General features: G+C 41.0%; 1 protein-coding gene across 1 annotated transcript; it reads right to left on the bottom strand.

Moving 5' to 3' along the window:
* Positions 1 to 27: 27 nt before the first annotated feature.
* Positions 28 to 14279, bottom strand: LOC103376041 (myosin-11-like; the record flags this gene model as incomplete). Its single annotated transcript, XM_008306386.1, has 20 exons — positions 28 to 3499; positions 4335 to 4507; positions 4610 to 4718; positions 4832 to 5040; positions 5276 to 5399; positions 5828 to 5916; positions 6445 to 6573; positions 6829 to 6990; positions 7512 to 7724; positions 7804 to 8016; positions 8279 to 8527; positions 9567 to 9719; positions 9823 to 9927; positions 10829 to 11035; positions 11142 to 11286; positions 11813 to 12025; positions 12322 to 12493; positions 12861 to 12984; positions 13060 to 13197; positions 14073 to 14279. Coding segments are annotated over 20 exons (3144 nt in total), but the record flags the coding sequence as incomplete, so codon positions are not given.
* Positions 14280 to 14560: the final 281 nt, after the last annotated feature.

The following is a 14560-nucleotide window of genomic DNA, read 5'->3' on the forward strand; positions in this document are numbered from 1 at the left end:
GCAGGGAGTGAACAGACATCAAGTAAGTAATGGTTTGGTAGCAATTTAATAGCACTTCTTTGGTTCACAAAGCAGACAGTCCTGCGCCACAGCAGTCGTAGTACACGTCACTTTTATTATAAGTATATATTGTGTATCTGTGAGGTTTAAAATCACACAATCTCAAGAATGTATATAAAACACCTGGGCTACAAATAGAATTTTACATTCAGTTTCAAAGCAAACAGATTCTCTTAACATATTCTGCAAACCCTCCAATGAAGTGCATAAAGAACTAGTCCCAGTTTGTGCCTTTTATTTATCACCAGTAGGCTCTGATCACAGAGAACTGAGTATAATTTTCTGAAAAACCTAGTAATTGTTCAGAAAAACAAAAACAAAACAGGATGCTCTTAAACACAGACTTAATTATCCTCGTACTTTTCTAATCATCTAGATGAAAAAAACACTCTGGATTGAAATAATTCACATTTTAATGTTGATAATAATAATAATACATAATACTTATATAGCGCTTCTTAAGATACTCAAAGACGCTTTCCAAAAATTTTGCAGCTTTATTTTGTAATCCAAAGATTGCGGCCACAAGTGACACATTTCCCTGCTGAATTTGAACATACAAAAACCTAAATTTAAAAATGTCATCATCATTTAAATTGTTGTATTGATGTTTCTTTGCCTATTTCATATCGTCATACATTCATCTTAATATTTTTCTTGTTGCACAAAACATCTAAGGAGATCTGTCACTTGTGGCCATTTAGATTAGGACACACAGTTTCAACCTAAAAAAAAAAAAAAGGTTAAATGTTCTTTATATTATGCAGCAGAGAATATATTTCCTGCAGCTGTTTAGAATGTTTATTTAGATTATAGTAGATTTACTTTAGAACAACGATTTCTAAGATATACAACCCTAAACTCTGTAAGCTCTGTGTCTGACATAATGATGATGTCTAAAAGGCACAAACTGACTGTATATATGGGAATTATTTAAACTACCTGGAATATGAAGTAAATATAAATATATTATTTCACATAAATTAAGTTATATTAGTCCACAAACACTGAAAATATTTTTATTGGCTTCATCTCTCCTAACAAAATGACAAATTGATAATTTGATTCCAGACAGTTAACATCTACAGCATTCATACTTCCTTTGTGCTCAATTCCTAATTATTTTATTGAATAAAGAGGTCATTTTACTAATTAAAGCTAAACCAATTGGAATCAGCCGGTTAAACAACAACTGTCTGTTGTTACATCCAAACAAAGGAAATCAAACCTCCCATGATGGGAGGTTTGGGTGAACTTGTGTGATGTGTCAGCAGCTCTTTCAGCTGTTGTGAGAACCTCCAGTAATTCAAAATGCTTTTAACTTTCAATTAATTGCAGCGTTTACACTGAATGGCAGACTTGTATGGGTCTTGAGAGCTTAATTTTAGTTTCTAACAATTTCTTACTGTTTAATCTTGAAGATAAATACAGATGGTTCATGTTTAAGTACTAAATAAAGGGCTATGCGTTTGGTTGATGAACGCATTTCTTATCTTAAAGGCTTCTTCAGTTCTGACTGGAGGGGAGATGTTAGAGTCGTCTGTCTTGAGGTGTGAATGGGTGTTAAGTTGTCTGGGGGGGATGTGAATTTGCCAAACTTGAGGGGCTCCGAAGTTGTGCTATGTTTAGCTTTAGTTGTGAGGGGATATAAACATAGGTGGGTAAAGTGTCTGAGAAGATTCTCAGCCATCCAAGTCATGGTTATTCTCACAGTTTTATCGTAGCAACTGGACTTGCTTGAGTCTCTAAGTGTTCTCTTCAAGTGTTAATGCCTCCGAAAGAATATAAGTATCTGGAACTCCCAACTAGTCAGTCACACCTGATGAAGCCTCTTGGATGAGAGGTGAAACGTCTTCAAGGAACTCAAGCAAGTCCAGTTGCTACGATTAAACTACGAGAATACACTACTTCTGAAGGGTGGTGGTACTTTTGGATTGAAGCTGCTAATAATATAAATAGTGACTAAATGTATCCACTGTAACTCTGGAATAATGTAGACAGTACTGTCTGTTGAAGCATTTTGAAACTTCGGTTGGCATGAAATTGAAAAGAAATGTAGAAATTATACACAAAGGCAGAAATTAAGATCAACTTGCTTTTAGATTTTAGATAAATCCAGCAGCTTTACTTTAGTTTATGTAGGAATTCTGTAGTTTTTGGAGCAATTTCACAAAAAAAAAAACTAATTTCTCAGATGGAAAGGTGGAAAATTCCTAACTGGTGAACAAATAGCGCATCAAAAGTTATTTAAAATGAAAAAACAATGATTTGAGAAGAATGTGCATATTTAGGGCAGAAAGAGTCACGAGGCAGGACCAAAAAAAAAGATTTCATAGAGCTATAAGTGAATTACAAGTGACGTAAAATGATTTAAACAAATGAATATTTTTCTCATAAATCTTGTTGAATATTTTCCTGATTAAATTATAAGTGAGTTGTTTATATAAAATGTCAGTAAGTAGGGCCAACATAATGTTCTTTATGCCATCAACAATTCAAAAGCAGCAAATTCTCACATCTGAAAGGTTGGAACAAGCAGAGGTTTGACATTTTTCCTTGAAAAATACAAAGTTTACAGATCATATGTCTTAAAATGTTCAAAAATAATTTAGAGAATAAATAGAACACTATTATGAGAATGACATTGGTATTAGTGTGGTAGGGAGAGTGTTGATTTTTGTGTGTTTTTGACACAGTAACTTGTAGCCTACACTTTCTTGGTGCTGTTTTTTTGGGGAATAATTATTTTCCCCCACCTACATTCCCCTCAAATAGCTTGTAATTATGTAATTGTTAAAATATCCAGGACTGTCCTGTGGTTTTGGAGCATTATTATTAAAAGGGGAAATTTTCAAACATAAAGTGTAAAGACATTTTTGGAACAGCTCACTTCACTTGAAATCCCGTCATAGTAAAGAGTCTGGTCCAGCTACTCGTCGGCAGAGCAGGTGTAGGCCTCCTCGTGGGCCTCCAGAGGTGGGGTGCAGGCAGGAGGAGATGGGGAGCGAGGCTCTTCCTCGTGCATCTCCACTGAGTTCTCTTTGATGGTGCTCCTCCGACTGATGCTGCCTCCCAGCCCCAAGCTCCTGATGCTGCTGCTGCCGCCGGCGCCACTGCTGCTCCGAGGACTGGGGCTGCTGAACACCGCCTCACTGCCGCCGCCGCTGCCGCCGCCACGCCTGGGAACACCCGACACATCAGGAGGAAGAGAAAAGAGGAGGAAGAGGAGGGTCAGCAGGACAGAGGAAGAAAGGGAAAATAAAGCTTGTTGCAAGGTAAGATTTTTATTTTTTTGTAAAAGTTAAAGCCCCTGAAATCTTGAAGCAGAGCCGGAGGGAGGAGGAGGAGAGCGATAAGGAAATGAAAAAAAATGGAAAAGGTTGTTAAGGAAGAGAATTTTCCCAGGAAGCTTTAAGGACAGTTTGCAGATCAGGAGTGTCTGAAGACGGGTGTGAAACAGGAGCAGCCAGACATGAAAGGAGGGAAAGGAAATTAAAATCACAATGCTTTCACTTACAGAGCACACTAAAGGTCACAGTGAAATGTTTTTGATTTGAATTCCTTCACATTCCTTCCTTACTGAGTAGAAGCTTATTGTGAAATGAAATGAATGAAATGAAAAATACTTTATTTATCCCAGAAGGGAAATTCAATAAGGAGGTAATAAGTAGGTAGGTAATAAGTGAGGGAATAATGCAAGTCACAAATTGTCTCTGTGACCTTTGCGAGGCTCCTTATTCACAGCTCTTAACTCAGGCAGTACACAAATGTAAGGATTTAATTGTAAAAATGTAGAGGTATGAATGAATTAGATTTCTTTTTAACATTTGAAGCTTTTGTATTTACTATACACCCTGCACTACTGTTGTGGGAACATGCTCGCTTCCTTCTGTGTACAGCTTGTGGGTGCAGTTTGTAGAAAAAAAGAGTTCTTGAATAAAACAGTTCCTAAGACGGTCTGGATTTTCTTGGCTGCTCAGTTCATGATTTCGTAATTATTTTTGGATTATATATTCAAGAGAAGGCGGACATTTCATTACTCAGCAACTCCCACCAAAAAAATCTAGATCAGAAAATAATCTATTTAGAAAAAATTGGCCTGAAAAATATCAGTCTCAGTCTAAACTCCAGATGAGAGAAGAAGATGTCTTTTTTTAGCTGGTTTGTTTCAAGAAGAAGCTGAGATGTATTTTTGTCCTACACTCACTCCAACACATTTCTGGTCACAGTTTTGTCTGTTCTTCACTCTCTGTGTTCGGAGGGATCCCTGTTACCTCAGCTTGCTCCTGAGTGAAGCCACGTCTCTGTTGAGAGCATCGTTGGCCTCAGTCGCCTCATCCAGCTCCCTCTGCAGTTTCCTGCGGGCCGCCACCAGACGTTGCGCCTCTTCCTCTGCCTCCTCCAGCTGATGCTTCAGCTGCTTCACTCGAATGTTGCCCTTCTCCGCCTGCACAGAGCAGAAAAACAGACCAGCAGTTTAATTCCCAGGTATGTGACCCGACCTATAATAAATCCAGTTTGTTTTGGCTAACATCACCATCACAGTCACCTGGTCTTTGTATTGCTGCGCCTGCTTCCTCTCATCCTCCATCTGGATGGTGAAATCCTTCAGCTTCTTCTCTTTCTGACGCAGATTCTTGGCGCTGGTCTGCCGTTCTCTACACAACATAACACAGTCATCTCTTACTGTATTCCTTTTTGATCTACTTGCTAATGTGAGTTTGAATTTCCCTTTTGCATTTTCACTCCATTTCCCACCATGCACTGTTACCTGCTCTCGATCTCCAGCTGCTCTTCGGCCTCTCTCAGTTTGGCCTCCAGAGCAGCGATGGAGGACTTGAGTTTTGAGCGGCCCTGCCCCTCCATCTCCTGCAGTTTGGCCTTCAGCTCCTTGTTTTGTCTCTCCAGCTGCTGCCTGGATCCCTCCCTGCTCTGGGAGGAAGCTCTCTCTGCTGTCAGCTCTCCTCCCAGCTGCTCCAACTACACAGAGATGAGGAACCTGTTAGTTTGATTTTGTCTCCATCATATGTGTAATGTGATGGAGAGGAAAACAAAACTCTAAATTGAACCCAAAACAATTCTGCTAGTTTCGTCTGAGCTTGCAAGCCATTATTATTTTGTTATGCATGTTCTTTACAGTTTTTAGTTCCTACTAAGTGAAAAACAATAACACTGAAGTTCAAAGTGGACCTTTTCTCCTCCACCCTGCACCTACCAGCTGCTGGCTCTTCCTCAGCCGGTCGTTGAGGCTCTCCACATTGGCCTGCTCCTCCTCCAGCTCCTCCTCCAGCTGGCTGATCTTCGTCTCCAGGCGGCGCTTTTCGTCCGACAGCAGCGACCTGAGGAGGATGGAGAAATGAAGACATTCCAATTATTACGCCAAACCACGAACATTCTCAGACTTTTCATACCATCAGGTTAAACATTTCATTCATATATTCAACTTTAAATCCAAAAAATTCTAATTGAATAGTTGATTGTGGCAACAGCAAAACATGTTGACTTTAACAACGTTACCTTAAATTCATAAATCAATCAATTAATTCACATCTCAGCAACTATCAGCTGGGTCTCCTGGAGATAATTGTTTTTACTTTCTGGAAAACATGACTTTTCTTCCATCAGGTCTAATGAATAACAAGGTATCTAAAAGTAATGACTGAAAACCCCCTGTAGGATAAAGGTCTGTTGGGTACAGTGTCGCCCAATGAGACTCGTGCTCTTCACCTACAAAACTGTAGATATATTAATAAGATGAGAAACCTACTTCCCAGAGGAGTTACTGGCCAGCTCTTCAGACAGCTCGTCTCTCTCCGTCTCTGCCTGCTTGCGAGCTCTCTCAGCTGCTGCCAACATCTGGATGAATGGAGGAAGGAGAGGATGATGTCAGTTTTTGAGATGTCATTCAGGATGAAAACACCAAAGCCTGATACATAACTTTACTCCTCTGGGCTTTACTGTTGCTCCCAAAACTATTAAAACACATCAATGATCCACGATGAACACACACTGTCGTTTATTACATCGTCCTCCTGCCACAAACACTGTAAATGTGGATGAATCTGCTGCTGATAATAAAAGTCAGCCTACTGCGAGACAAATGAAGACATGGATGGTTTTGTGTCTTCATGGGATTTGCCAACAATAACAAAAATAAAGTATACAGCAAGCTTTGTCATTTAACAGTCTAAAGGAACATCCCTTCGCTAAACACAGATAATACAAAGCTCATACTATAAATTCATTCGAACAAAACAGATCATTTACAATTTACACGTGCAGCTAAAAGAAATAAGGTCAGTAAGAATCTGATTTTTCAGTGGCTAGGATGTTTTTTCAAATCATGACACAAGATGGGAAACAACAAACCCCACACAGTCTCACCTCGTGCAGCTGGATGATGTCGGCCTCCATGGCCTTGGATCTGCGCTCAGACTCTCTGGCTGTGGCGAGAACCTCCTTCTGGGCTGCACGAGAGTCTTCCAGGTCCCTCTGGAGGTCCTTCACCTGGCCCTGTGAGCACAGCAAAGAGGGGCCCCGTGGCGTTTTAACTGGTTTTACAAATATGTCATATCAGATCTTTTTAAGATAGGAACTGTCCGAACGAGAAAAAATGAGGTCATTGTTTAAGAGAGATACATCTATATTTTTATTTATTCAGTAGATGATCTTACAAATTGATAAAGTTCTGCCTGAAACCAAAAATCAGTCTGCCTTTCGAGCACGAAATTCTGATCATTTAAAAATAAAACTTGTGTGTGTGCTGACCTGGATTTTGCGCAGCTGCTTGAGCGCCTCTTCACGCCCCCTGCTGGTGGCCTCCAGCTGGTCCTCCATGTCCTTCAGCTCCCCCTCCAGCTTCTTCTTCCCGGCGGATGCCTGACCTCGCTGTTTCCTCTCCTCCTCCAGCTCCGACTCCAGCTCTCGCACCTGACAGAGAAAGAAAGAGACGGGACAAAAGTGTCACATTGTGTTTCTAATGTGGATTAGAGCTGGAACAATTACAAATTAGTCAGCAACTTTTTGGGGTCTTTTTTTTAGGTAAGAATGCCAAAAATTCTCTAATGTGAAAAGTTGCAGCTTTGGGTTTATCTTAGGTTGATTTTAACTTAATAGACATTTACATTTTCTACGAGGTTAAGTTTACATTTACTGTGACTTCAAACTTTACACTCTGAGTGCTCATTTGTTTTGTGTTTTTTTGAAACAGTCTAGAGAAATCTGATAAAATCCTCCAGTTAATGGAATTTGATTAATGCACACTAAACTGCTTTTTATTCTAATCTCAATATGTTTGCATGATTTTAGCTTGTGCAGATACATTTTGAAGCCGAAGCTCTTGATAGTAAAATAGTTTAGACAGAACAAAGAATAGGAGGTAGTAACTTTACAGGGAAAGCATTATTAGACTTTAAATTTTAAAAGGACAGAAGCAGTCGGTGATGCTCCACCTGTTTGAGGAGCTGCTTCCTCTTCTCCTCTCCCATCTCATCGCGGGCCTGCAGCTCCCTCTCATGCTGAGCTTTGAGCGCCTGACTGTTGACCTCCAGACGCAGCTTGGCGTCTTCGGCCACCTGCAGCTCGTCTTCCAGCTCCTCCATCTGCGTCCTCATCTCCTCCACGATGGCCTCCAGGCCTCGCTTCGCCTTCTCCAAGTCGTGGACCTGACAAATGATCAGAAATAATCAGAGTCGAAACCTGCGAGAATCTTTCATTCATTCATGTTCACGTGCTGCCTCTTACGCTCTTTCCCACGTCATCCTTGGAGCTGATGAGATCTTCCATCTCAACTCGGAGCGACTTTATGGTCTTCTCTGCCTCCTCCAGAGCGTCCTGGTTCTCCTCCAGCGCTCTGGTCACGGCCAACACCCTCGTCTCCTTCTCCCTCACCTCTGCCTCCGCCCGATCGCGCTCTTCTGCGAACTTACACGACACAGCTCGCTCCTCTGCCAGCATCTGATGAACACAAAGACAAAACAGACATGATCAGAGGTGGAGGCTCAGTGAACACTGGATTTGTCTGACAACAGTTATTGTGAAGGGTTTCAAACATTCATTTACACAGTTCTGCCTAAAGACAGAGTAGCACTCACATGCCATTAAAGTGCCTTCATTTGTCAATCTCAAGAACTGTAAACATGTAATTGCTGTATTCTAGGCTGTACATCTCTATCACCCTTCAGAACATTATTTCCCCTCCATCCTGGAGCTGCCAGACCTGATCGAACTTCTTCTGCTTCTTCTCCAGGTTGGAGACGAGCTGCCGCTGGCTGTCCAGGTCCATGAGGACGTCCTCCAGTTCCTGCTGCATCCGGCTCCGGCTCTTCTCCAGCTTGTCGTAGGCTGAAGCCTTCTCCTCGTACTCTGTGTTGGCCGACTCCAGTTCACGCTGCAGACGCTTCTTCCCCTCCTCTAGCATCTCCACCGTCCCCGACATCTCATCCAGCTTCTTCTTGTGGTCAGACAGCTGAAAGAGGGGGAAATGGGGACAACTTAAAAGAAAGGTTTTAAATCTAGAGTTTTTGTCCCCAAGTTTAAGCTATACTTTATATTCAAATTCTATTGCTTGTAACCTCTTAAAAATGAATAACAATAACCAAGCACATAAAGTACACTGATACATTCCATGTTTTTACTGCCACATGTTGCACACTGCTGCTGTAACTTCTCACAGAGCAACACCTACCAAACCTAAGTCAGTCAGCACATTATTTGCTAATTACAATCACGTGCTTGTGGTTATTGCACAAAGCTGCACAGTCGTGTTATCAAGTGTGGCCTACAGATGAGCCCTCTCCTGTGTTTTTGTTAGTTTTTCAGCTGAAGTGACACGTTAAAGACATCTGTGAGATCTTCTGCCTTCCTTAAGTTGTAAATCTGGAAAAAGCCATAATTTATTGGACACGTCTTGAACACCTTCAAGGGTGACACATCCTCAGAGTATTCAGAAACTGCAGTTCTGCACTAAAACTGTAACCCAGGTGCTGCACCATCATGTAACTTTGACAGTAAGGTAATAAAAACAGGCTTCTTCATCAGTGTTTATTCAAAATATCAGGAGGTAATGTTCCTTTTTAAAGCGACACTACGTGATGCTACTGTTATCCTTCTATCACTTCAGCATCCCTTATATAGATCTCTAGCAAGTATGTAAGACTGTTTTTTATTTTTTTTTTACATTTTTACACAGAGGTTTGTTAAAGAAAAACAGGTTGAGAAATACCAGTGAGCCAAGTGTTTCATTGGGTGAATTAGACAGGGTGTAATCCAGTTCCAGGTTACTGACTTATGGACTTTAGAGTTATATAAACAAAAATCAACTTCAATGTAGTTATCTGATGTTGAGTATTTTTTTCACAGCACTAGTCATCCTGCAGGAGAAATACCAGCTGGCCGTTTCAAACAAGTCAGATCAATCTAATTATATTAAAATGAGTTTTACAAGTAGTCAGCTGTTTATTTAAATGTGTAACAACCCTGATGGGTCTCTGAACTGAGAGACTGACCTGCATGTTGAGGCTGGACGCCTGCCTCTCCACTGCCCGTTTGCTCTCAGTCTCCTCTTCCAGCTGCTCCATCAGGCTATTCCTATCCTCCTCCATCTGACGGAGACGTCCAGACAGATTCAGCTTCTGACGGGTCTCCTCTGATAGCAGCTCCTGGAGGAGAACAATGAGAACACAGGTAAGAAGACACAAATAATATGACTTTATGAATCGCAGTAGTGAGCTGCAGTGTATCTCTGTGGTATCTCTGTATCACCTGGGCATCCTGGAGCTGAGAGGACAGACTGGAGACGTCTTTACTCAGCTTGATGTTCTTTCCTTCAGCCTCGTTCAGCAGACCGGTCACACTGTCCAGCTCCATCTGGCAGAGAAGAGCAAGAAAAAGAGAGACTGTAGAAAGATTTAAGTTTATGGTAATCCTGAGTGTGTAGTGTTATCTCTTCAACACAGAGCTCACACCACATGTGATGAGATTTTGTGAAATCATCATTCTACACAGCTTTAGCTGTCATTCGTTCTACGACATGACAATTTCGGGCCCCATTTTAGTCAGTGATAATTGGCATCAAAGAAAACTGAAGAAAAATGTTTGCTGATAACTGATAACTGGATTTATTGAGCAGAGTCCATCTGCTGTGTCATTGCAGAGCAGAGGGACTACTAGAACTACACTAGAACGACAACAACTCTAATGACTAAAGTTTTCGTCAAAAGATTAAAACTAAATCTAAATAAGGCATTACAATTAACGCTGGTTCTAACTCCCAGTATTCATCTCCTTTTAGACTAGAGAGTATTTTGCAGCACCAAACATAACTATTATTTCCCAACAGCCTGCTCTGTGTCTCAGAACATCACATCTAAATGGGTTTGTCACATTTCTTTGACTTCACTTTAATAAATCAGTCCATAAGTAAATGTTTGCATAGTTTAAGTAATTTGTGCTTTTAGATAAGTACGTTTGTAAGTTCTAAGCTTAGTTTGTGAAATACATAAAGATATTTGACTGGTGCTTTCATGGGTTTATTCATTAGTCTGTGTTGTTAATAGCCTTTTATTTAGCTTGCATTTCACAGCAAAGATTGTCCTGGCAATTAAAACAGGAATAACTTGTAAATGATCTCCCGATATCCTTCACTTGCTCACTGTTCAATTGTCCGTGTTGTTGATGGAACCATTTCAGTTTAATATATATTTCAATTCAGCACAAATTTCATATACTAAGAAATGCTTTGGTATCAATTACTATTTGTATGACTCACAGTCATCTTTGAGACTCGCTCCGTCAGCTCGTTCCTCTGCCGTTCGCTCTCGTTGAAGCGAGAGTTCAGGTCGTTCAGCTGACCCTCCACCTTCTTCTTCTTGTGCTCCACATCCTGTTTGGCGCTGGCCAGGGATCTCAGGTCGGCACTCAAATCTGACGTCTCCTTCTCCAGAGCTTGCTTGGCTTTCTCCAGACCGGCCCTCGCCTGCACGCAGACAAATTGTTAAATATTTTTAAAGCAAAGTGACAGTAAACAAATAGATAGCTGTGACTATGAGAAACAGGCTCTTGAGTTATTTAGGTGAGCTGACCCTCTTGGATTGCTCCAGCTGCTCCGAGAGCTCCTCCACAGCCTGGCCATGTTTCTGTCTCAGGTCCTGGATTTGGGCCTCGTGGCTCCGTCCCTCCTCCTCCATGGCTTTCTTCAACATGGCCACCTCTTGTTCTCGCTTTGCCCTGCCAACCACAAACATCACGTCACCACAGCTCATCTCATACAACCATAACATCCCCTGGAGACCTGATTACAGCAGCTAGGCACATGCTGACAAAGTTTTATGCAGATGACACTGTTGTTTACTTGGTGTTTAAACACACCACTGGTCACCTCCTGAAAGCATGTAATATAATGAGACACCAATTGTATATTAATATCTTTTTTCAAGGTGGTTAAGAAAAATCTTAAACTGTTTTGTTGGCGATTGTCTCTTATTAAATTAAAGTTGTGACAACTTACTGTATTTGTCAGCATTCTCCAATTTTTCTGAAGGTTCATTGTGCTTTTTACAGGTTTCTATTTTAGCTTTTTGTTGATCTTCCATTTTAATATTTTATCATCCATTCTAATCCCTTCTTATTACTCATGTAAGTCTTTACATAAATAGTAAAACCCTTATGATTTAGTGCCAGTTTCAATACATCAATTCATGTGGCTCATTCAGAGGATATACAGTGTATGTGGGCTACATTGGCTGATACAGACCGTAGCTCCTGCTGGGCAGCAGTCGTGTCCAGACTGTCCTCCAGCTCGGTGCGTAGAGCATTAAGTTCTTCCCCTAGATCCCGTCGAGCTGCCTCGGCCTTCCCTCTCGCCACCCTTTCTGTTTCCAAATCCTCCTGCAGCTCTGAGAGCATAGTCTCCAACTCTCGAACCCGCTTCACAGCTGCCCCACGCTGGTTGCTCTCCTCCTCCAAGCTGTGGACACGAAAGAAATTTGTTAGGAAGATAATGATTGTGTTTGTGTTTAGAACATTATTCTTATATCCATTTAATTTCAGGTGTTTTGTTTTTGTCTACGCATGTTTCAGTAATGGCCTAGAGTACTGAGAAGAATAATCTCTAGGCTAGAAGAACATTTCTGCTCCTTATTTCTGCATCAATGCATTTACATCAATCCTACACTACAAATAATAGTTTATGAACAGCTAATTAATCTATAAATTACTGATTTTCCTTATGACAAGCATCATCTGCAGCATAGTCCCTCTCACCGGCCCTGTGTGGCCTGGAGCTCCTCTTCCTTGGCCGCAAACTGGCCTCGGAGATCTCCTAGTTGACCTTCAAGGTCGGCGTGCTGCTCCTGCAGATCGGCCAGCTCAGCCTCCACCTTCCTTTTTGCCTTCTCCATGTCCTGACGACCCTTCTCCTCCTTCTTCATGCGCACTGGACACACCAAGTAAAACAAAGCATGTGCAATTAAAATCACTAGATACCTTGATAACAAGTACAAGATAACCTGGACTATTTGGTTCACTAAACAGAATTCACACATGTAAAAATTCAATTTTACTGTCTAAATTTGATAATCATGCATTTTTCAAAGGAGGCTGAAGAGTTCCAACTCCTCCTCTGGGCAATGCTTTAAACTTTTTCATCTGTATGTATTTTCATGTGTATCTTGTTTGTATTCAGAGTGATAGATTGTAAAATTAATATTTAGTAAAGCCTAGAAATCTTCTACATATCTGATTAGAAGTCAATATTATCGAGTCAAACTGAATGGATTTCAGTGAGATAAGTGCTTACTGACCCTCCAGATCAGAGATCATGGACTCGTGTTTGGCTTTGAGTTTGGTCAGATTCTTAGACTTCTCCTCCTCCTCGGCCAAGTTAGAGCTCATGTCAGCCATCCTCTCCTCCAGGAGTTTTCGCTCCTACAGACATAAGAAGGTTCATGAATATAGAACGAACTGTGTATGAAACACTCCACCATAACTGGCCTTTTATACCTTCTGCAGTTTGTTGTTCTGGTCCTCCATGATCAGAACGTCCTCCTCCAGTTTCTTCACCTTTCCTTCCACAGCCACCTTCTCCAGCTGCAGCTTCTGCCGAGCGTCTTCCTCCTCTGCTATGTGGGTCTCCATCATCTGCAGCGCAACATTACAGTGAGGCAACAATTCATGGCTCCGGTAAAAGTATGTAACAAATATAAACGGTATAAGGAGAAAATTCTATCAATATTAGATCCATTTATTTACCCAGTTACTAAAAATGCATTAGTAATATTATAGTAATATTAGTAATATATTAGTAATAATTTAGTATGTACCACAATGGGTACACTTGGGTACAATTGCTGTATTTTAACCCTCTAAACTCCAAAAAGTTATCCCCGAAAGACATGATGTTTGGCAAAAAAAACTAAAAATAAATTGTTGGTTTTTAACTTTACAGTTGTCCTTAACCTACTCATTTGTGACATATTCAGGGAACATGACCAAATCTAGACTAAATTCCTGATATTTCAGTTCTTCAGGCCCTTTATTCTACTGCTCTCATTTAAAAAATTGCCAAAACAAATCAAAACAAATTGTGAGTTTCTGGTAAAAAACAAAGAAACAAAAAAACAACAGCGCAGCTGTGACTAACAGTCACAGAGAGTTTCAATTTTGGAAAATAAATGAGAAGTGAATCCTCATTTTTTCTATATATAATTTATGGAATTATAAAATTGTTATAAAGCTGAAGTAGGCAGCTGAATTATATTGCAGCTACTCCTGCTAAACTTCCTCTACTTTACTCACTGTGCACCTGCAACCTGGAATAACACAAAAAAAGCCCCCTAAGTTTTCAGTTTCATTGTATTTTACCTGTAGCTATTCTTGTTTCAGTTGATTCATCTTGTCTTTAATCTTAATTGCTTGACTGATTTTTAGTGGTTTTCTTACTTTACTAACCTTACTTTTATTATTTTTGTTGCTACTTTTTTTTTTCATGTAATAGCAGTAATATGGTGTGCAACCTGTAGCTGCTGCTCCATGTCCTTCCTCTCCTGCTGCAAGGCGTTGCTGCGGTCCTCCTCCTCCTCCAGCCGGGACTCCATCTCATGCAGCACCTCCTCCAGCTCTTGCTTCTTGGCCTCCAGTCGCACCCTCATCTCCTCGGCCTCAGCGCACAGCTCCGTCTCCGCCTGAAGCCTCGACTCAAGCTGCGCCCGCTCCTCGATCAGCTACAAACAGACACCTCGGTCATTTCCTGAAATCTACTTGAAGATTTAAAATAAATTAAAGCCGCAAGCGGCGATGGACGGGTCCTCGCCCTACGCTTGTCGGCCTTCATGGCCTTGACCTGCTACATATGCCCAGAGAATCTTGTAGCTGTAGGTGAAACGACCTTCCGACAACAGTCAGTTGAATGCAAAAAACACTGTGAAAATATACAAAATGGCCATTGATCGAAATTGGACGGGCCGCCATTTCCAAACCGGGCCTCAGTGGAGCATTTGAAGAA

This window comes from Stegastes partitus, unplaced genomic scaffold, assembly GCF_000690725.1.
Source record: "Stegastes partitus isolate 25-593 unplaced genomic scaffold, Stegastes_partitus-1.0.2 Scaffold3649, whole genome shotgun sequence".
In the NCBI taxonomy this organism is placed as follows: Eukaryota; Metazoa; Chordata; class Actinopteri; family Pomacentridae; genus Stegastes; species Stegastes partitus.